General features: G+C 42.6%; 1 protein-coding gene across 1 annotated transcript in view; it reads left to right on the top strand.

Annotated features, from left to right (window-relative positions):
* Window positions 1-21,481, top strand: part of PREPL (prolyl endopeptidase like) — a 50,522-nt gene that overhangs the window by 24,703 nt on the left and 4,338 nt on the right. Inside the window, exons 5-11 of the mRNA XM_075595792.1 lie at window positions 754-877; window positions 1,475-1,691; window positions 2,629-2,814; window positions 14,035-14,238; window positions 15,390-15,565; window positions 19,135-19,351; window positions 20,754-20,903. Coding sequence (XP_075451907.1) covers window positions 754-877; window positions 1,475-1,691; window positions 2,629-2,814; window positions 14,035-14,238; window positions 15,390-15,565; window positions 19,135-19,351; window positions 20,754-20,903 — 1,274 coding nt within the window. The remainder of the gene's footprint in view (window positions 1-753; window positions 878-1,474; window positions 1,692-2,628; window positions 2,815-14,034; window positions 14,239-15,389; window positions 15,566-19,134; window positions 19,352-20,753; window positions 20,904-21,481) is intronic.

Below are 21,481 nucleotides of genomic sequence, written 5' to 3'. Positions count from 1 at the left end.
GCAGCCGCACTGAAACGTTGGATACAATGACGCTTTAGTCATTAAAAGATCTTTTTGCATTCATTTTCCTTCTATTTGTTTGGTGTGCTTCGCTCCCTCTTTTGAATTGTCAGTTTGTACATTACAAAACAAAACAAACCTGATACTCTGTGCTCCCTATTACCATTGCAAGTTGACCACTGCTTACTCCAGGAGTGTTCAAACTTTTCAGTCTGCGCCCCCTTGCCTGCTCTCCCCCCTCCCCCTCCTTACCTTGTCTCCAGCATCAAATGAAGCCATGGGGTCACGTGACCAAATGACGCCGCGTTGCAATGGTGACGCGTCGCTAAAGACAAGATAAGGGAAGTTGTTGAATTTAAATGCCCGGTATTGAATTTAAATGCCCTGGGGATGAGTGCGGGCCTCTGTCACCGCTGCGCCCCCCAGTTTGCACACCCCTGGCTTACGACATACAATTGGACTACAAACTGATTTGTGCCGGGTGTATTACTCCAAGGAAAGGAAGATGCAATATTCACTCGCAAGCAGTCCCGTTTACTGTGCAATACAGTTTAATAGTGTCATGCTGAGTACGCTGACTTTTTTAATGAAGAAGGCAAATAAAGATGTTTGCTCTGCTACTTGGGAGTGCTGCGGCTACCTTGCTGTTTCTTTTCTATACGCTTTATTCTCAAATCACGTTCTGTTAAACATTTTCTATATTGTCAAGTTTTCACCTGCAATAAAATTAAATAGTGAACATGTTCTTTGCAGAATGGGTTACAAATAGCATCTTGTTTCACACGAAGCAGGAAAATCTCCAGTGTCGCCATGTTTATCTCACTGACTTCAATAAAGAAAACACTCCTAAGTTGGTTTACACAGAACAGGATCCCAGGTAAATAAAATGAACTCACTACAGCTCTGTTGTAAATGTTTATAGAATGCAGATATAAATGTCTTAAAGCAGCACTCCTGAAGCCGGGGGTCTACTGAACTGCATTCATTTCAGCTTCGGGGACCCACTGCTTTCCGAGATACTTAACTCCGTAGGGAATGCCGGTATCTCTGTGCAGACAGCAGCTCCAACGGGGCTTGGTGGGGCTATTGAAATGGCGACGTCATCCCTTGCGGCTTCCTATTGGCCTGCGTGACTGGCACCCAGTACCGCGCTCTTCCCCCCAAAGCATTTAAATTAAATGCTGGGGGACCGCGTGAGGTGTTCGGCAACATGTCGCCATGGTAACCCGTCGTGGTCCCATGGCAACGTGACGTCACATGACCCCGCAACGTAATTTGACGCTGGAGCCTAGCAGGACGGGGGGGGGGGCGCGAGCCGGGAGGTCATCAGGCAGGGGGGGCGCAGGATCTAAACTTTGCGCACCCTTGCTAGGGACTCAGTTTCCTCCCCAGAAAAAAACCTCTTGTGAGTTTTAACAAAACATATTAATGCTATATTATAGATTTTAAAAAGTGAAGATTTGTTTGTTCATAGGTTTTTTGTGGACATATATCGCACCAGAGACGAGCGGTATCTCACCATAAACAGTAACAGTAAAAACACTTCGGAAGTTTGGCTGGTTGATAATGGTCGTCCTTTTGAATCTCCCATTCTTGTACGACAACGAGCCCCAGGAATCATTTACCATGTAGAGCACAGAAATGGCCATCTATATATCCTCACCACGTTTGGAGAGCCAGCAGAATACAAGGTAATTGCATTGACAAAGGGCAAATATGCTTCATGGGGCCATAGCCAAGCATGTGTAGAAAAATTCAATGTGTGCATGTCCGTGATGCTTTGTAAAGAAATCCAAATAAGATTTACACTGCACTCAAAGTTGGCATCTGAAGTAAGACAGGGCAAGTTAGACCATTTTATTTCCGAGCGATTCTTCAACCACTGCATACTTTCATTAAATAAACAGTAGATCCATTAGTCTTACAGGTGGCTATCTTCAATCAAAATTATATAAAAAAAACTTTTTTTTTTGATCTTTCTTCATTTTCTTTTTTTCTCTCTTAATTTTCCCCCTCCATTGTCCCCTCTGCAAGGTCAGTACATGGTTTTTGTCCCACAATTTGTTTTCTATGTTACGGGCCCATTCACAATGTTCCCCATGTAGGCGTAAGGGCTGTTATATACAGCGTGCGTGCCTATGCGAACGCGCGTGCACGTGCCGCATGCTTTTTGTATGTATACAGTGTTGAATATACAGTGTTTGTTTGTGTGTGTTTGTGTGTATGCATGTGTTATTTATTATTTATTAAAAAAAAAAAAAACATTGGTAGAAATAATATATTTATTACATTTGTGTAGACACACAAATACATACACACACACACACACACATGCATACATATACACACACATATACATACATTCAGAGCCGGTAGCAGCGCAAAAAGATGATTTTCCTCATCTTCGCCGCTGTCTGCCGGCTCCCCTCTCCCTGCCGTGCGCGCGCGTGGCCCTTGTATAGAAAGGCTGACTGACGTCAGCCAACTAAAATTCCGCGCGCGCGCAACGCGTAACACGCGCCCGGCACTATAGAACGTGCCTAACACAGGTAGATAGAAGAATGTTTCGGTTTCATTTTTGACTTGACTTTATTACTTGACATCCACACATTTTTGTTTTTGATTCAGTTAATGAAGACGCCCCTTTCATCTGATCTGAAACACTGGCAACTCGTTTACAATGTGAAAGAAAAGACACGTCTCGTGGACATGGAGATGTTAACCGATCACTGCGTTATGTTTCTGAAGGACCAGAACCATCTTTATCTGGATGTGATTTCTCTGGCTAATGATTCTGTAACTCGGTCCATGAAGGTACAGTTCATACGTTTTTAAATGTGTAGAAGTAAAAACTTGGGGGACTATGTATTGAAAACGTGGGTGTATAGGACCTATACCAGGGGTCTCCAACCTTTTCTGTACTGAGCTACTTCTGTTCAATGAAATGTGTCCAGAGCTACTAAAACATATACTGAAAATATGTAGATTAGATAAGGGACTCCAGTCCAGCAGGTGTTATAGGTCACCATTAAATCGCCAATTAAGAACTGATACTGAGATAATAATTTAATAGCTGTTGCAGCTGAATTAGAAAAACATATGTAAAATGAAGGCAAACTGATCTTTAGTTTTATGGAGGTGCAGGGCAGCTTTGGTGGGGGACTGTCGGAGGCATGTGGGCGGTCCTTCCTTCCTGGCGCACCGTCACAAAAAATGCAAGAGAGTGGGCGTCAGCGTAGGAGGCTCGTTTGCACGCACCTCGGCTCTGACAGGACACAGTGCCGCCAGGGTGGCGCCGTGCCACTGCCACACCCCCTGCCATCTCCATGCGGTGGGGGCGAGCTAATCACTGGCAGCCGGTGAGTTACCGGTCAATCGCAATTGGGTTGTATCAAAGCATAAAATCCCATTGCATGCTATTGGACTATCCTTCTGTTTGCTGCAACATATTTCCTCAATAACACTTTTTAACTTCCTATTTTACAGCTTTCATTACTATATACACATTTCCTCCTCACATCTTTCCTCGCCCCTTCGTTGCACTCATGATCTCCACTGCTTCTTGCACTCCATTCGGACATGTATCTCCTCTAATTTAAGAACACATGCTCCTACTGTACAAGCCTTCCTCTCACTTCCTGTCCGTATCCCTCATTCTTCTCTTGGACGGTGGCTCCTGCCATATCCCCACTTGCTTTCATCCTCGACTACTATTCCTCTCCTCTGTAATATCTTATAGCTCAAACTCGATGATCTCTATCCCCTGCTCACAGCCTGCTTAGCTCCTTTTTTACATATGTTCTCTGCAATGCTCACTCTGTAGCAAAATACTAGCTGTTCATGACCTGTTCTTCTCTCGCTCCCTTCATTTCTTTGCATTCATTTAAACTTGACTCCCAGACTTTGACTCTGCCCTTGAGGCAGCTCTATCCTATAGCAGCATTTCTTTCTCATACACACCTCGCTCCTCGGGACACAGGGAACAGGTGGAGATTCTTGCTACTATACACCTGCTTCCCTGACTTTTTCATCCTTTGAGGCCCATACTATTCACCTTTTCTCTCCACTATCTCTCTGTATTTCTGTCATCTATAGGCCACCTAACTACATCCTCCCACTCTGTTATTTCTTCGTTTAAATGTTGGTTATCCTTTTTCCTCTTTCTAACATACCCACTCTCTTTCCTGGGCATCTCGCTTTCTCTCTCACTTCCTCCTTTGGTCTCCACCAGTAGACTTCTTCTAGCACCCACAAGGACAGCCACTATGTTGACCATGTCTTTACCAAAAACTGTTTATTTTCAGAGATCCCAATCTCTCCTTTCCCGTTCTCTGAACATACCCTCATCTAATTTTCCATGTCTCCTATTCCTCACACTCAACCTCCAGTCATTCCTTGCTATACTCGCAACCTGTATTCCATTGACCGTCAATCCTTGAAATCCAGCCTAAAATTCCAGTTTTCCATACTATCACCCTTCACTGACCCAAACAGGCTTCTCACAACTTACAACTCTGTCCTTGACTCCTCACCTGACAAGTATACTTCTCCTGTATGTCGATACTCACAGGACTTCACCCCACAACTTTGTAGTCGCTCTAGAGACAAACATGTTAAGTTGTATGAACAAATACAGCAAACATGGGGTTAACTTTAATTTAAAAAATACCTATTTTTCTTCTCCCGTGAGGGTAATCTGGATCGTCATGGTGTCTGCATTAATAGGCCAATAAAATAATGAAAAGGAACGAGTTTATAAGTGATATGACTGGTGACAGTGTAGGGATGTACCAGAGATTTGACATTAGCTAGCCATGGCATCTTCAATGAGATTGAACAATTCCTGGTCCCTCTCTGGCCAGCTGACAAAAGGTGACAGAAAGGACAGCATTCATATCCGTACAAATGTATGATTCAAATCTGGTGCAAGCCACAATAAAATAAGATATTGCTTTGTGACGAGCAGAAATACAGGATTGTACTGCCTGTAAATATGAAAAGGTGCTTGTATTGCACACGTCGGATATTTGTTTCCTTCTCAATATTAGAAATAGTTCTGTCAAGACTGATTTTTATACCTTTGGCAAAATCATCCGAATACATTGATGAGGGTAGCTTTATTCTAGGGATTACAAAGAGAGTTATGCAGTATTTTATACTCTGATTCATTTGGGTTGAAAATCTCCCAGCCTTAAATGTCACAAAAGATTGATATTGGGAGATAAGACACACCCACCAAAGGTTGGCCTTTCCTTGTCACAGAGGCAAAGTTTTGAGCTTAAAAAGAACGAGTTTGAGTACAAAAATCCAAATTCATCAAGGGGGGTGTTATATCAATAACATGCGAGTTTTCATAACTTTAACTTCAAGACCTCTTAGAAATGATCAATATTGTTTGTTGGTAACGTACCTGTATAGGGTCTGTTTTATTATTTTATGTCATAAAAGTGTGTGTGTGTGTGTGTGTGTGTGTGTGTGTGTGTGTATATGTGTGTGTGTATGTGTGTGTATATATACATATATATATATATATATATATATATATATATATATACACATATATACATATATACATATACACACACACACAAGGATTACTGAGGGTAAGACCGTAAATTATCCTTAGTGGTGATGTAGTGGGGTGGTTTTTAGGGAGTTATTGTGCATTTTTAGTGCCCTGCGGAGAGGTAAGGGAGTCAGCTGGATGTTATTAACCCCTTTCACATACACCGTCACATGCACACGGGTAGATGCATTCATGGCTAAACACGGTGAGATGCTTTTGCATTAGTTTCGCTGATTGCTTCTGGATGAAGTCACACATTGGTAGTTTTCTTTCACTACAAATTAATTATGTCATTCTTTAACTCTGGTTTTATTTTTCTTGCCAAACATAGCTACTTTTCCTCTCTCATAAACGGGCACAAATTCAGTCCAAGGCACCTCTTCTCTGTCTCTGACATCCTTCTTCACACTCCCGCTACATCATGGTCCACTCCGTTCATTACAACCCAAGACTTTGCTGATATTTTATGGGCAGAGAAATCCCCTCTGTTCCTTCTACACACCTTCCTAATCCTCCTTCTGCCTTCAACTTCTGTTCACCAGTTACAGAAGAAGTGTCTCTGCTGCTCTTTTCCTCATCCTCCACCACATGCAACCTGGATCCCATTCCCTCGCACCTCCTGAAATCTCTCGCTTCTACCCTGGTCCCCATCCTCACTGATATATTTAACTTGTCTCTGTGTTCTGGTTCTTTTCCATCTCTTTTTAAGCATGCTACAGTGTTGCTCATCCTATTCTTGAAAATAACACCATTGACCTTGCCTCCTTTTCTAAATATTGCCCTGTTTCCCTCTGGCATTTTCCCTCAAAACATCTGGAACTAATTATTTATTTACATTCATTTCACTTTCTTAACTCCTATAACCTACTTGATCCACTCCAATCAGGCTTCCTCACCGCATACTCGACAAACACCAACATAGTTAATGACCTTCATATCACCAAACCTAAAGGAAACCACTTCATTTTAATAATTCTTCTTGACCTCTCCCTAGCTTCAATACTGTTGACCACCCTCTTCTCCTACACATCTTTAACTCTCTTGGCATCCGTGGCATTACCATCTCCTGGTTTTCCTCCCACCTCTCTCACCACTCATTTAGTGTCTCTCTTTTGCGAACTCCTCCTCCTACTTCTTTGAAAGTCTCTAAGTGTACCTGGAGGCATGGTTTTAGGTTCTCTAGTCTTCTCTCTATGCTTTCGGTGGATGACCTTATTGACTTTGGATTGAGCTATTATCTCTACGCTGATGACACAACTATAATTATCTACACCTGCGGTCCAGCCTTTTGTCACCTTCAAGCTTAACATGACTAAGACAATGCTCCTGTCAGGACGTGCTCACCACAAACGAGACGGAACCGCGGTGCTGAGGTGAGATAGGATATAACGCCACCCACAGCCACGAGGGCACGTCTTGAGAGTAGAGTGGTCTGGGAGTCCGGGTCGGGGCAGGAGAGGTACGGATGGTAGAGGGTGCTGTTTGCCAAGTCCGGGGTTAGAGAGAAGGACGTAATCGTTTACCGTTTGCCGGGTTCGGGATGCCTGAGGTGCGGAGAGTCGTGTTGCCGTATGCCGAGTTCGGGATGCCAGAGGTGCGGGTAGTCGTAGAGGAAGCCGGTTCGGTACACGAGGAAGACTGCAAAACAAGACAGGACAAGACAGGACTAGGGAGGCAGAGAGTGATGAGAACAACTGGTTCTATGCTCAGCCGATGAGTTAATGAAGCTGTAGGGTATATATAGGCACGAGGGTCCAATGGCAGAGTAGCAAGGTGGGGGTGTGTGAATGGGCCAGGCTGAGGCAGGGATATGTCCAGAGAAACCCCTGGAGGAGGGACTAGACGAACGAGCACATTTGATTGAGGCATTGTAAAGAGGAGATATGCCTTTAAGAGGCTGGTGCTCCTCCATGTGGACGCGCCCCCGTGTGGCCGTACTTGCGGGCGCGTGACCGAGTACACGCCCAGGCCTGACACTAGAAGGGGAGCGCTGACATGCGCGCGCGCCTAGGCAATATGCGATCGGCTTCCTGGAGGGAGGATCACTTCGAGACGCGGGAGAGCCCGGCGGCACCACGGGTAAGTGAGGAGCACGCCGAGGACGGCGTGACTCCCAGGACCTTACAGCTCCTCATATTCCTTCCCAAACCTGACATTAGTGTTCACTTCATAAATTTTAGTGAGTAACACTATGACCCACCCAGTCTCGTAAATACACTGTCTAAGGGTTACATTCGACTCCTCCCTTTCCTTCACACCACATATAAACGCTGTTACTAAATCTAGTCGTTTCTTCCTTCACAACGTTGCTAAGATATGCCCCTTTCAGGGCCGGCGCAAGGGTTTCATGTGCCCTAGGCGAAAATTAAAATTTCCGCCCCAGTTGTATTCTGTCTTACCTGTACCGGCCGCCTGCTTTCTGCCATCCTACTTCTCCTTCAAAATCGAGTTTGAAATCACGCCACAGACGTCGCAACCAACGTCACACGGCGTCTTGTTGCCATAGCAACCGTGACATCAAATGGCAACATAACATCACGTTACCATAACGAGACAATGTGCAACGTTCCGTTGGTGACGTCCGTGGTGTCATTTGACGCTGGATTCTGAAGGAGAAGCAGGGCGGCAGGCAGAGGCAGCAGGCACAGGCAAGTGCCTAGGATTTGTAAATGCGCCACTGGGTGTAGTTCTAGGGACTGTGATTATTATTAATGCGCCCCTAGGACCTATGTGCCCTAGGCCAGCGGTGCGCAAACTGTGGGGCGAGAGACTGCCGGCAGGGGGGCGCGGGGTTTACAGAGGCCCCGCGCGCTTCCCAAAGGCACTTAAATTAAGTGCCGGGGGAGCTGCAGGGCCTCTGTAAACCTTCACTTACCTGGGCTCCCGCGGCTTCCTTCCTGCGTCACCATGGCAATGCAGCGTCAAAATGACGCCGCGAGGTCATGTCACGTGACGTCATGACGCCGGAGCGCAGGTGAGTGGGGGTTAGGGGGGGCGCGGGAGTGAGGGGACCGCCGGTAGGGGGGCGCAGGGAAAAAAGTTTGTGCCCCCCTGCCCTAGGCGACCGTCTAGGTTCGCCTAATGAACGGGCCGGCCCTGGCCCCTTTGCATGTTCCACAACCACTAACACTAATGCGTGCCCTTGTTCTCTCCCGTACTAGTCACCTGCCTTACACCTCTCTCTCCCTTACAACCCATTCAAAGTACTCCTGGACCTTTTTCCGATAAATCTAATGCACGGTATTTGCTTTAGTTTTGCCCAGGTTTTGCAGCCGAGACACAATGATGCAAAGCCTGCTTACAGATTTGGTAACTTTGAATCGGGGCAGCCAGACAAGCCAGTTCTCTCAGAGAGATTTAGGGTTTATTCACTAAATTGGGATAGTGACAATTGAGACACTATCACATGGAGATTCCTGTTTACTTTAAAAGGAGTGTCCGTGTGATGGTGCCAAAATCGGTACTATCCCAATTTCATGAATAACCCCCTCAGAAAAGGTTGTCTGCTTTTGCTCTAGTTCTCTATATGGATAAACGTGTTGGATTTATGATATCTGGAAACAAACAAAAATGCATGTTTAAAGAAACTACAGTAAGACATTTACATTTAACTCTACCTAGTGACTCTATCCATGTTTCATGCAAAGCCCACACAAGCTACACGGCTGCCACAGATGATGGTTTTCATATTGATTATAGTAGAATAATCCATATTAACGTAGTAAATACAGTGCTAGCATGCGTCAAATAGTCATCTTACCTTTTCCCTTCACTTTACTTCTTCACCTATTTGAGTGTAATCTACATTACTTTGATTTATCTCTCTGCTTCTACTTCCCAGTGCATATAACCTGGTGTCGGAGTGGGGCAGGCACGCACCTATCAGATCATCTTTCTCTGAAAGCCTAGCTTGAATAAATTAGTAGTGCTCAGAGCATACAAATGTAAGTTCTTTTACAGACTATGAGCTATATTAAGCAAGCTGCTGTGGCATCAGGGAGCTTGTGTGTAGAGTTAAATAAAAGGGCAGACTTTATTTTCCCCATGTTCGCACTCTAATAATTACATTAATTGTGTGCAGGGATATTTCCTGAAAAAAGAATGTATTACTAGATGGTTTTTAGGTGTAGATTTTGTACATTGCCTATGCATTCTAAAAATTGCTCTTATGCAGCCTACCACGTAATTTTTACTTGTATAAAAAGATGAATTTTTTTTTGCCTTATACAAGTATGAGTATATAAACACATTACACTATTGGCGTTTTTTTCTCTCTCTCTTATTTTTCCCCACATAGAAAGTGGTATCTGTAATAAAAGAAATAAAAGTAAATAAAATATGAATGTGTTTGCAGCAGAGCCGTTACCACATTTTGTATGGTAGTTTTTATGGCTGCTAGTTGAATTGTTTTGTTCAGCAGAGGAGGAAGAACAAAAGTTATTCAGTTCAGCTGCTTGCAGAGAATGAATGCTAATTTGTTTTTCATCTTGTGCTGAGAATCTTACACATAATGGCAGCAAACTGCCAAGTGTAGCTGTGCCTAGAAAACGGTTATTGTTTTGCCCAATAGTTTTCTGTAGCACTCAGTCTCAAAGCACCAATTTGAAGTGGCTAAAGCTTATAGAACCAGCCTATAAGACAAAATCAGTTGCTGAAATCAACCTGGCTTGATTACAAGCCAAGAGAGCTGGCCAATGGCACATCATGCAAAAGAAAGAAAAAGTGAGAATTGAATATAATTGCCTATTGAATAGAATATGTAATGTTAATTATTCAGAATGGATATTTGTTGGTGTCGTTTCTCACCCACTTAAGCAGCATTCATTTCCATAGATTTTGCAAAGGCTTTTGACACTGGTGATCATACTATCTTGCTAGACAAAGTTCCGTGTTCTGGAATAAGGAAACATGATTTAAACTGGTTTCATTCCTACCTACTAGGTAGATCCCAACATGTGTGTATCTCGACACTAATTCCAACCCCTTGGATATCACCTGCGGTGCAAGGCTCTGTTCTGAGGCCCCTACTCCTCTCAGTGTTCATCAATGATCTTCCTACAGCTTGTAAGGGAGCTTCAATACACATGTATGCATATGACACAATCTTATATGCACACAGCCCTAGCCTCTCCGACCATGGCCACGTACTTCAATCTAACTTTTTGAGACTTGAAAATTGAATTTCCCAAAACTGTTTTTAAAAACTGACAAGACTGTAACAATGGTATTTAGGACCAAGGCTACATTTCCAAAGCTTCCAATAAATGATTAGAACCAACTCTAATACCATCCTAGCCACAGTTTACTAGTTTCAAATATTTGGGCATATGGTTTAACTCCCATTTAACATTTGATTTGCACATTGATACCCTGACATCCAAAACCTATGCCGCACTACTGTAGATGTTCTTTATAGGAACAAATCCTCCCTACGTCTGCTGGTCAGAAAGCGTATCACTCAGTAGATACTAATGCCAATTATCATCTGAGATCTGACTCCAAAAGACTGTTCATGGTCCCAATGTTCAGCAAAGTATCCGGCCGCTCCTCCTTCTCTTACCGTGCACCACAAAACTTGAACAACCTACCAGAGACTCTCACATCCGCCACCAGTCTAAGATCTTTCAAAACTACAGCTGTCTCACATTTTAATCTTGTCTGTAACTGTTACATACACCTATAATATATATCAGCGGTGCGCAAAGGGTGGGGCGCAAGAATTTCTAGGGGGCGCGTGGTGGTTACAGAGGCCCGCGCTCTTCCCCACAGCATTTAAATTAAATGCCAGGGGAGGCGTGTGGCCTCTGTTACTCCCTTACCAGGTCTCTTCCCGGTCTTCAGCAACGCGGCGTCAAATGACGCTGTGGGGTAATTTGGCGTCACCGTGGCAACGTGTGTCAAATGACGCGGTGGGTGACGTGACGTCACATGACACGTGATGTCATTTGACGCCAAGTCTTTAGGAGAGGGGGGCGCGAATGCTGCGGCTCCCGGGCAGGGGGGTGCAGCACGAGAAGTTTGCCCACCCCCGATTTATATTATCTTTAAATGTGCATGCAATGTCTAGTATATAATGTATACCCTGTTCACTTATGTAACTATGTATTATTTGTCATCATAACTCTATGCCCAGGACATACTTGAAAACGAGCGGTAACTCAATGTATTACTTCCTGGTAAAACATTTTAGAGATAAATACATTTCCAGAAAGACATTTTGAACTAAACATGAAATAAAAGTACTCCCCTTTAGAACAGCTGTGCCACCTTCTTGGCCATTAGAAAATACGTGGCAGGATAAACTGTACTGTTTCGTAGGTACCACCTGAAACCTGTCCCCACTTCTGCTCAACAGAAGGCACCAATTGTTAATGTAGTTAAGTGGTTTTCAACCTGTGTTCTGTGGAATCCAGGAGCTCTATGGAAGGTTGCTAGAGGTCCCATATATTGTTTTGGTAATGGCATATAGCAACAAAACTATGGTTTACTGATAAGGTTGTTTTTAATGTAAGAATTCATAAAGGTTACAGAATATTTTGTAATGTTATATATTCTATATAATATTGAAGGATGTCCATACATAGTAGTCGCAGTTCCCTGGAGTTGCAATACATTCTTAAAGGGTTTTGTAGTTCTTAAAATGTTAAAAACTACTGGTGCAGTCAAAAGGGGTAGTGGGACATCTGCGAACCAGAATTCAGTAATCGGGCTGTTCTCTGTATCTTGGCAATTGCTAAGGTTCCGAGTGCCACATTTGCGGTGACTTGAAGACATTCTACTTAATCAGCCATTATGTGAAATGACAGACTCACAAAGAGAACGCATAATACGGCACATACATAGTTTAAACTGCTGTAATGCTTATAGCTCATTTATGTCACACTAACTATTTTACTTTTCACTTACTTCACTTTTCATACATTAGTCTTTGTTTGGGACAAAATGTTTAAGTTGACCAGTCTCACTGATCATGTTTGCAGTCCTACTTTAAATGTTAACCATGCTTTAATAAGCTGAAGTTCCACTTTTATTTGTTTAGTGTTTTCTCATTGGGGGACATCTTTGTGATTGAATTACTTATAAAGAGTGCTGTTTTATTCAACGGGTAACTAGCAGTTGAGCGAAGTAGCTTGCCTACTAGTGAACAGTCACTCCGAAACCCAGACTTCCGTCCTGCTATAACCATGAAAAATACAACTACTGTGTTTGTATTATTTCTTATTTGCGAGGGTTTATGGTGTTCCAGCGCAGTTCAATCATTAAACTCTCCAAGATTTCTAATTCATGCCATTCTAAATGACTTTGTTCAGTTTAATATAGAGCCATATTTAGTTGCCTCACCTGGTCAAAAATGGATTACGGCTGCCAAAGTAATATGAATTGGCCAGTCATGCCTAAATATTTAGCATACTAATATAGGATAACATCTTAATTGCATTGAGGTGGCTAAATATGTGAAGTCTCTGAGCATGCTTCAGTATATACACATTTGCAATTGTTTCAATTTGGGAAAGGTATACCTTTTTATATTTATAGCAGGTAGACGTTTTGGTCGCCAATGAGCACCACTTCTGTCCCCAATACATTTTATCTCCAAAATAATAATAATATTATTGATTAGAAGCTTAAAGTGAGCCAAGTACAGCACAAACCGGGCCTAACAATAATGTATTAATTGTAGCTACTTAGAATATCTATATAATGCAGCCTGTTCAGTTTGAGGACATACCGTACAGGCATACCCCGCATTAATGTACGCAATGGGACCGGAGCATGTATGTAAAGCGAAAATGTACTTAAAGTGAAGCACTACCTTTTTTCCACTTATCAGTGCATGTACTGTACTGCAATCCTCATATACTGTACGTGCATAACTGATGTAAATAACGCATTTGTAAAAGGCTCTATAATCTCCCCGCTTGCGCACAGCTTCGGTACAGGTAGGGAGCCGGTATTGCTGTTCAGGACGTGCCAACAGGCGCATGCGTGAGCTGCCGTTTGCCTATTGGACGATATGTCCTTACTTGCGAGTGTACTTAAAGTGAGTGTCCTTAAACTGGGGTATGCCTGTACACGGGTGAATTAATTTCCTTTGAAGATACAATTTGACTTTTAATAATTCTTCATAGAACAAATTTTGATTTGACATGAAAATCATGAACGCTTCATATTTTGCTTTTTTTATTGTATTTCAATTTCATTATGTTGTTTAGAAAAAAAAAGCTTATTAACAAGCAGACGTTAAAAACGTTGCCATTGTCTACATGTGTTTTGTTCTGGATTTAGCATACTTTCTTTAGCTCTGAAATCCGTATATATAATTATCATATGAATTCCGGTGGACCAACTTTTTAGATTAAGTCCATCATACTGTATGTCTGTAACTGGGAGACTGATTTGCTTAAAAGTTCATTTTAAAAAATGGACAATTGTCTTAATGAAAATGTTAATGTTTTGTCTCCTACCAGCTACCAGCTTGGGCCTGTGTATTTGAATCAGAACCGCATCCGGAGTACAGCGCTAGCTTCTTGAGTTTTTACCTTGCCTCCCCAATCCAGCCTCCAGTACATTTCGTTTACGCACTGCTGGAAAACAGACTGTCCGTGGAAGCTAACCAGAGGACTACAGATACTGAGACTTATCGTACAATACGACTAGAAGCCAAGAGCAAGGTTTGCATAATTCTATTAACTAAAACTGAACTTTTTTGCTTATTGTGATGTCTAGTTTTGTTTTAATTAGTATCTGATTTACACCTATGTTTTCTTGAAAGATCATGCGCAATAGCATATATAACCTATTCGCCAGCAGAAGGAAGATAGGGATCAATGTTCTAATATACTAAAGCTTTATATGCACTTGTTGGCTCTGTAGTACAAATTTATACAATACCTTTATATCATAAATTATTTCTTATTTCACTTCTGCAAAAAAAAAAAAAAAAAAGCTAAAATACATGAAATGTAAAATGTCTACAAAATAAAAATATAAAGAACGTGGATTTTTGATATTAAATGCGTATAATTTAGTGTAGGTAAAGCTGAAGGTTAAAGGGTAAATAGGTTTTCATTCCAGATACAGTATCAAGATTGTGGAGGTAGGTTTGCAAATGAGCACTAAAAACCCACCAGTGCATTTTCATGGCCATGTTACCAAGCTCTTGCGTGTCCTGTGATTTTCATCATCTGTCTTCAGGGATGCAGGAAGGAAGGAAAGTAGATGAAAGTGTCAGGGGTTGCACTTTTGATGGGGAATGAAGATTCCATTGGACAAAATACTGTAAATAGCAGAATATGCACACAAAACCACCCACATATAATTAAAAAAAAAAAGCAATTTAATGAACAGGACCTAGAAAGAAAGATGGGAGTTAACCTTCTGAGTTCCTGAGGGGCTGCGGTACCAGAGTGTAAACGACCCCTCCGGCACTCGTGATCGCCATTGCTGATGACTGAGCAGAAGACGAGTACTCTTCCGTTCCTGTCCCAGATAGATTGCGTGTGTAGCGTAGAACACGATCTCTACAAAAATGATCAAGTAGATTATGACGTACCCACTAAGTCATGGGACCCCTGGAGTGCCAGACTCCTAATGTACAATCTATTTCCTTGGGCACCCAAAGGGTTAATAATGGTGGCAGCAATCAAATGTAATCTTCACTGGTCCCTACTGAGCTTGGTGAAGATGCCACTAGTGACATTAGCTAAAGCCTCTTTCTTATGCGTATCTGTTACATCACTTAATATACAATCTCCTTTTGCTGTTGAAAATACCTGCAATGTATCCATCTCTGATTAAAAAATAATAACTATTTAATTTACAGGATGGCACTTCGGTGCCAATTACGATTTTTTATAAAACATGTAGTGATGGGCTCAGTCGGAAACCTCTTCTAATTCACGTCTATGGAGCTTATGGGATGGATTTAAACATGGGCTTCAAAGCTGAGAAACGGATGCTAATTGACGATGGATGGATACTAGCATATTGCCATGTTAGGTAATGCTCATATTTCAGAATTACATTTGTGTGTTATTCAAGCAGAACAACTGTGTGTGTGTGTGTGTGTGTGTGTGTATCCCTCAAAGCCTTATGTCACTGCCTCAAAGCAGCGGGAAGGTTACAACGGGTGTTTAAGAAGATGTATAGTATTGTATTGTATGTCTTTATTTATATAGCGCCATTAATGTACATAGCGCCTCACAGTAGTAACACACGTGGTAATAAAAATAAATAACAGATAATATAAATAACAGAGCATGGGAATAAGTGCTTCAGACATAAAAGTAACATTAAGGAAGAGGAGTCCCTGCTCGGAGGAGCTTACAGTCTAATTGGTAGGTAGGGAGCACGTACAGAGACAGTAGGAGGGAATTCTGGGGGCCAAGCTTTATATCATGTGTCGAGTATTTTCCACAGTGCTATTCATATGCTTGTTTAAGCAAGTGTGTCTTAAGGTGGGTCTTAAAGGTGGATAGAGTGGGTGCTAGTCGGGTATTGAGGGGAAGGGCATTCCAGAGGTGCGGGGCAGTCAGTGAAAAAGGTTTAAGGCGGGAGAGGGCTTTAGATACAAAGGGGGTAGAAAGAAGACATCCTTGAGAAGAATGCAAGAGTCGGGATGGTGTATAACGAGAAATTAGGGCTGAGATGTAAGGCAGGGCAGAAGAGTGTAAAGCTTTAAAAGTGAGGAGGAAAATAGAGTGTGAGATGCGGGATTTGATCGGAAGCCAGGAGAGGGATTTCAGGAGGTGAGACGCGGAGACAGATTTAGGAAAGAGCAGAGCGATTCTGGCAGCAGCGTTTAGGATAGATTGTAGGGGAGACAGGTGAGAGGCAGGATGGCCGGACAGCAGGAGGTTACAGTAATCAAGACGGGAGAAAATGAGGTCCTGAGTCAGAGTTTTAGCAGTCGAGCAACAGAGGAACGGGCGTATCTTAGTGATATTGTGGAGGAAAAAGCGACAGGTTTTAGAAACGTTTTGCGTGAGAGAGGAGTCCAGTGTGACCCCTAAGCAGCATGCTTGGGCTACTGTGTGTATGATCGTACTTCCAACAGTAATGTGGAAGGAGGTAGTAGGGCCAGATTTGGGAGGAAGTATGAGGAGTTCTGTTTTTGCCATGTTGAGTTTAAGGCGACGGAGGGCCATCCAGGATGATATAGCAGAGAGACATTCAGAAACTTTGGTTTGTACAGCAGGTGTAAGGTCGGGTGTTGAAAAGTAAATTTGTGTGTCATCAGCGTAGAGGTGATATTTAAACCTAAGAGATGTTATTAGGTCACCTAGAGAGAGTATGTACAGAGAAAAGAGAAGAGGTCCCAGGACAGAGCTCTGGGGTACGCCCACAGAGAGATCAATAGAGGAGGAGGTGTTAGCAGAAGAGACACTGAAAGTACGATGGGAGAGGTAAGAGGAGATCCAGGATAGAGCTTTGTTCCGAATACCAAGAGTATGGAGAATGTGAAGGAGAAGAGGGTGTTCCACGGTGTCAAATGCTGCGGAGAGGTTGAATAATATGAGCAGAGTGTAATGACCTCTGTCTTTGGCAGCATGGAGGTCATCAGTTATTTGAGTGAGAGCTGTTTCCGTGGAGTGAGCAGTGCGGAAGCCAGATTGTAGAGGGTCTAGGAGAGAATGGGTGTTGAGAAAGTGGAGCAAGCGAGAGAATACAAGACGTTCAAGGAGTTTAGAGGCAAAAGGCAGGAGGGAGACAGGTCGATAGTTAGACGGACAGGTAGGGTCAAGCTTGCTGTTTTTGAGTAATGGTATAACTGTTGCATGTTTGAAGGAGGAGGGAAAGGTACCAGAGTAGAGGGAGGAGTTAAAAATGTGTGTGAGCAAAGGGATTATAGTAGGACGAAGAGGTTTTAGGAGATGGGAGGGAATGGGGTCAAGAGGGCAAGTGGTAGAGGAAGAAGAGGAGATCAACAGTGATACATCCTCCTCTGAAACCGTGGAAAAAGAGTCAAGGAAGGCAGGAGGAGAGTTAGGAAGAGGTGTAGGATGGGAGGAAGAAACAGAGGGGATGTTCTGAAGTATGGATTCCACCTTTTCCATAAAATAGTCAGCAAAGTCCTGAGCGGAGATGGAGAAAGAAGAGGCAGCTGAGGGTGGTTTGAGTAGAGCGTCAAAGACAGAGAAGAGACGGCGTGGGTTAGACTTGTGCGTGTTGATTAGTGAAGAAAAGTAGGCTTGTTTAGCTTGCGAGAGGGCAGAGTTGAGACAGGATAGCATAAATTTGTAGCGAAGGAAGTCTGCGAGAGTATAAGATTTCCTCCAGAGGCGTTCAGAGGAACGAGTGGAGAAACGTAGCATGCGCGTGTGGGAATACAGCCAGGGTCTGGGGTTAGAAGGGCGAGGACGGCAAAGAGAAAGCGGGGCATGTAGATCAAGAGAGGAGGATAAGGCAGAGTTGTAGTTCCTGACCAGGTTGTCAGGGTCTTTAGCAGAGTTGGGAGAGGAGAGGGAGGAGCGTAAAGTTGACTCGAAGTCAGGTAGGTGAATAGAGCGCAGGTTTCTGCAGAACCGGGGGGTAGATGGAGTTGGAGAAGGGGAGAAGCGAGATAGAGAGGATGAGATGAGGTGATGGTCAGAGAGGGGAAATGGAGAAATCAGAGAGAGAGAAGTTTTTAGTGAAAACCAGGTCGAGGTAGTGTCCGTCCTTGTGGGTGCTGGCTGCAGTCCGCTGTTGAAGGTCAAAAGAAGAGGTTAGAGAGAGAAAGCGGGAAGCCCAAGGGAGAGAGGGGTCATCAATGTGGCAATTGAAGTCCCCAAGGAGAAGAACAGGGGAGTTTGAGGAGAGAAAGAGAGAGAGCCAGGATTCAAAGTGAGAGAGAAAGGTAGAAGGGGAATGAGTAGAGGAAGGTGGCCGATAGATGACTGCCACGTGGACAGGGAGAGGAGAGAAGATCTGGACTGTGTGAACCTCAAAGGAGGGAAAAGCAAGAGAGGGAGGAATAGGAAGGGTTCGGTGACGGCAGAGAGAGGAGAGCAGGAGCCCCACACCTCCACCCCTGCCATCAGGCACTTGTGCTGGCAGGTTAACCATGCTATGAAAGCTTGAACAGTATATCTGGCTAAAGGTGGGAAAGGTACTTGTCAAAGTGCAATTGAGACCGGCATGGCAAGTAAGGCCTCGGTCGCCAAATATGAAAGATACTGAAAGCGATAGCCCTCATTATCTAGAGATCGGATTGTCGGTGGGCTTAGTTTGCTGAATTCAGGAAGAAGGCATGCAGGCAAAGGGTGCCAAGAATAAAGAGGTTACACATTAGCTGCATTCAAATAAGACGCTGACCAAAAGTAAGATGGGAGGATGAAATTAGGAAGTTTTGTTGGAGCAGCATGGAGAAGAAAGGCTTGCACCTGCAAGATCATTGGGGATGGCTTCATCCAGCTGGGGAATGGTGTGTGTGTGTGTGTGTACGTGTGTGTGTACGTGTGTGTGTACGTGAATTGTAATGTACAAATGGGTAACAGCTTTCTGAACGTCTAATAATTTTGTACTCCTTCGCGTATAACAGAATTTGGACTTTACAACCTTTTTTTATTTGTTTACTCTTTTTGCAGAGGTGGCGGTGAATTAGGTTGCTATTGGCATAAAGAGGGCAATTTGGATAAAAAGCAGAACGGTCTGGATGATCTGCAAGCTTGTATTATCCATCTGCATGAACTTGGATATTCCCAACATTACTACACAGCACTCGAAGCATCCAGTGCTGGAGGGGTTCTAGCTGGAGCACTGCTCAATTCTAGTCCTCAACTCTTTCGAGCTATGGTCTTGGAGGTAGTAGTTCTATCAGAAGTTCCAAGCACAACTACAGTTACAGTATCTCTTCTGATCAGAGCCACACATCTGCTTAGACTGTACAAACATGAAAAATCATAGAATCTAAGTAATTTATTTGGTGCTTACCTTGTTCCCTTATGCTTATATTTGTCTCGCCCACTACTTCCATTCACCCCACATAATTGTGATGGGGAAGCAAATTGATTTTTTCCCCCCTCTTTTCTCGGTTTATAATATTAGTTATTTGAATGTCTGACAGCATGTTTGATTTAAAAAGGACACTCCAGGCTTAGTAGAGCAGTGACTTAGGTACAACTGGAAGATTGTACATGCCAATGGGAATCAACAACAGGAGAAAAAACAATGGGATGAATTACTGAACAGCATCTGCTCATCTTGTGTTGGTCTCACTCGCCATCTCTAAATATCAGTAATCCCCATCTGCAACCCTTCTTCCATATTGTACATATAAATTAGATAATGGATACACACTCAACAAGTTTATATATTATGCTGTCCCTCAGCTGCTGCAGTGATGTGTCCAAAAATAAAGTATTCTAGTTTATTAGAATCCATTCACTTTGACAGCACCGATCATTATAAATAATTATATATTTTTGTGTAAATTCACCCAAACAGAAAGTCAGATGCTACAGTACCCAGCTCCTGTGACGATTCCACCGAGAACTGAAAAATTAGGCTGTTTGGGTGAATTTATTCAAGAATTTTGTTTGATCTATTTTGTCTTTCCTGATTATCACTTAAAAGCCATTAGCTTAGGTTGCCTGTTGGTTACTTAAAAAGGTAACATATGATTCATTATTTCATGATGAAACGTTTTTTATTGGCATGCTTCCTTGTGAAATCTTTCAGTAGTTATGAACAGTAGTTAGGATAATGTCAACAGTACACTGTGCATCACTGAATCTTCTTTAAACTACTTCTTGGCTCCTCCCCCCTAGCTGTCGTCATGGCGTTCGTTCAGTGTACTATCTTCTGTTACATGAGCGGAAGACCGTATATATAAAGCCCATTCAATATTCTAAAGGGGACTGCTGATAATATATCACGCTAGTAAACATTAAAAACAGTTATTGATTTTTGTTTGGGGTGATTATTTTATTTATTGTAACTAAATTACTGAATGCCTTTGCAATTAAATTTAAATTATACGTGCATTTATTATTCACGTATATTTAAATTATATTTAAATTATACGTGCATTTATTATTCTAGGTTGTAAGCTGCCATAACCTTCATTAATTGTACAGCTATCATAGCTAAAAATAACATATTTAAGCAATGCATTAATCTTATTCCCTTACATGTATGTGCACGTTGACATTTGTTGATATAATCTTGTAGTGTAGTATTTAATCCGGGACTGATTCATTTTCAGGCACCTTTTCTGGATGTGTTGAATACAATGATGGATACTTCATTGCCACTAACAATTGAAGAACAGGAAGAGTGGGGAAATCCTTTATCAGACCAAAAATACCACACATTTATAAAAGGTTACTGCCCATATCAGAATATCAAGCCACAGGTACGACAACATTGATATTGGGGGGTAATTCACTCACATAGAAGGCACCTGTCTTTGGACCCTATAGCTTATCACACAGGAACGTCTTTGTTATCTTAATGAGTAGTTTTCTTCCACTTCTAGTTAGGCATGTTGAGTATTGTTATGTATTTGCGCTTTTATTTATATAGCACCAGCCATTGCTGCTGAGGCGAAGCCAAGGCCTTTATAAAGCACCAGGTCAGGTGCAAAACGCGTTGGTTAGTTTGTTTACTATTCCTATCTTATTTAGGCTATAATATGTATAATTACAAATGATACTAACAGTTGTCCCTTTGCCACCTTCGTCTGTTTTTGCTTCCCCCACCCTTTAATTACTCTCTGCAATTCCCATTGGATTGGACCTTTTAATGCAAAGTATCTTTATATCTTTCAAAGCTCTGCACCTTTTATATATTCTTGTAATATTAGATTCCTCGTTTTTCTTTGTTTTACGTTTCACTAACATGAGAAACCATTTTGTTTTTCTGGGAGGGACAGGGCACGGGGGATAAGTGACCAATTTTAAACCACATACAAGCAGTGTACGCAGTGTGGGG

Source organism: Ascaphus truei, chromosome 4, assembly GCF_040206685.1.
Source record: "Ascaphus truei isolate aAscTru1 chromosome 4, aAscTru1.hap1, whole genome shotgun sequence".
NCBI lineage: Eukaryota > Metazoa > Chordata > Amphibia > Anura > Ascaphidae > Ascaphus > Ascaphus truei.
The sequence above is the reverse complement of the archived record's forward strand: the minus strand, read 5'-3'. Positions and strand labels throughout refer to the sequence as shown.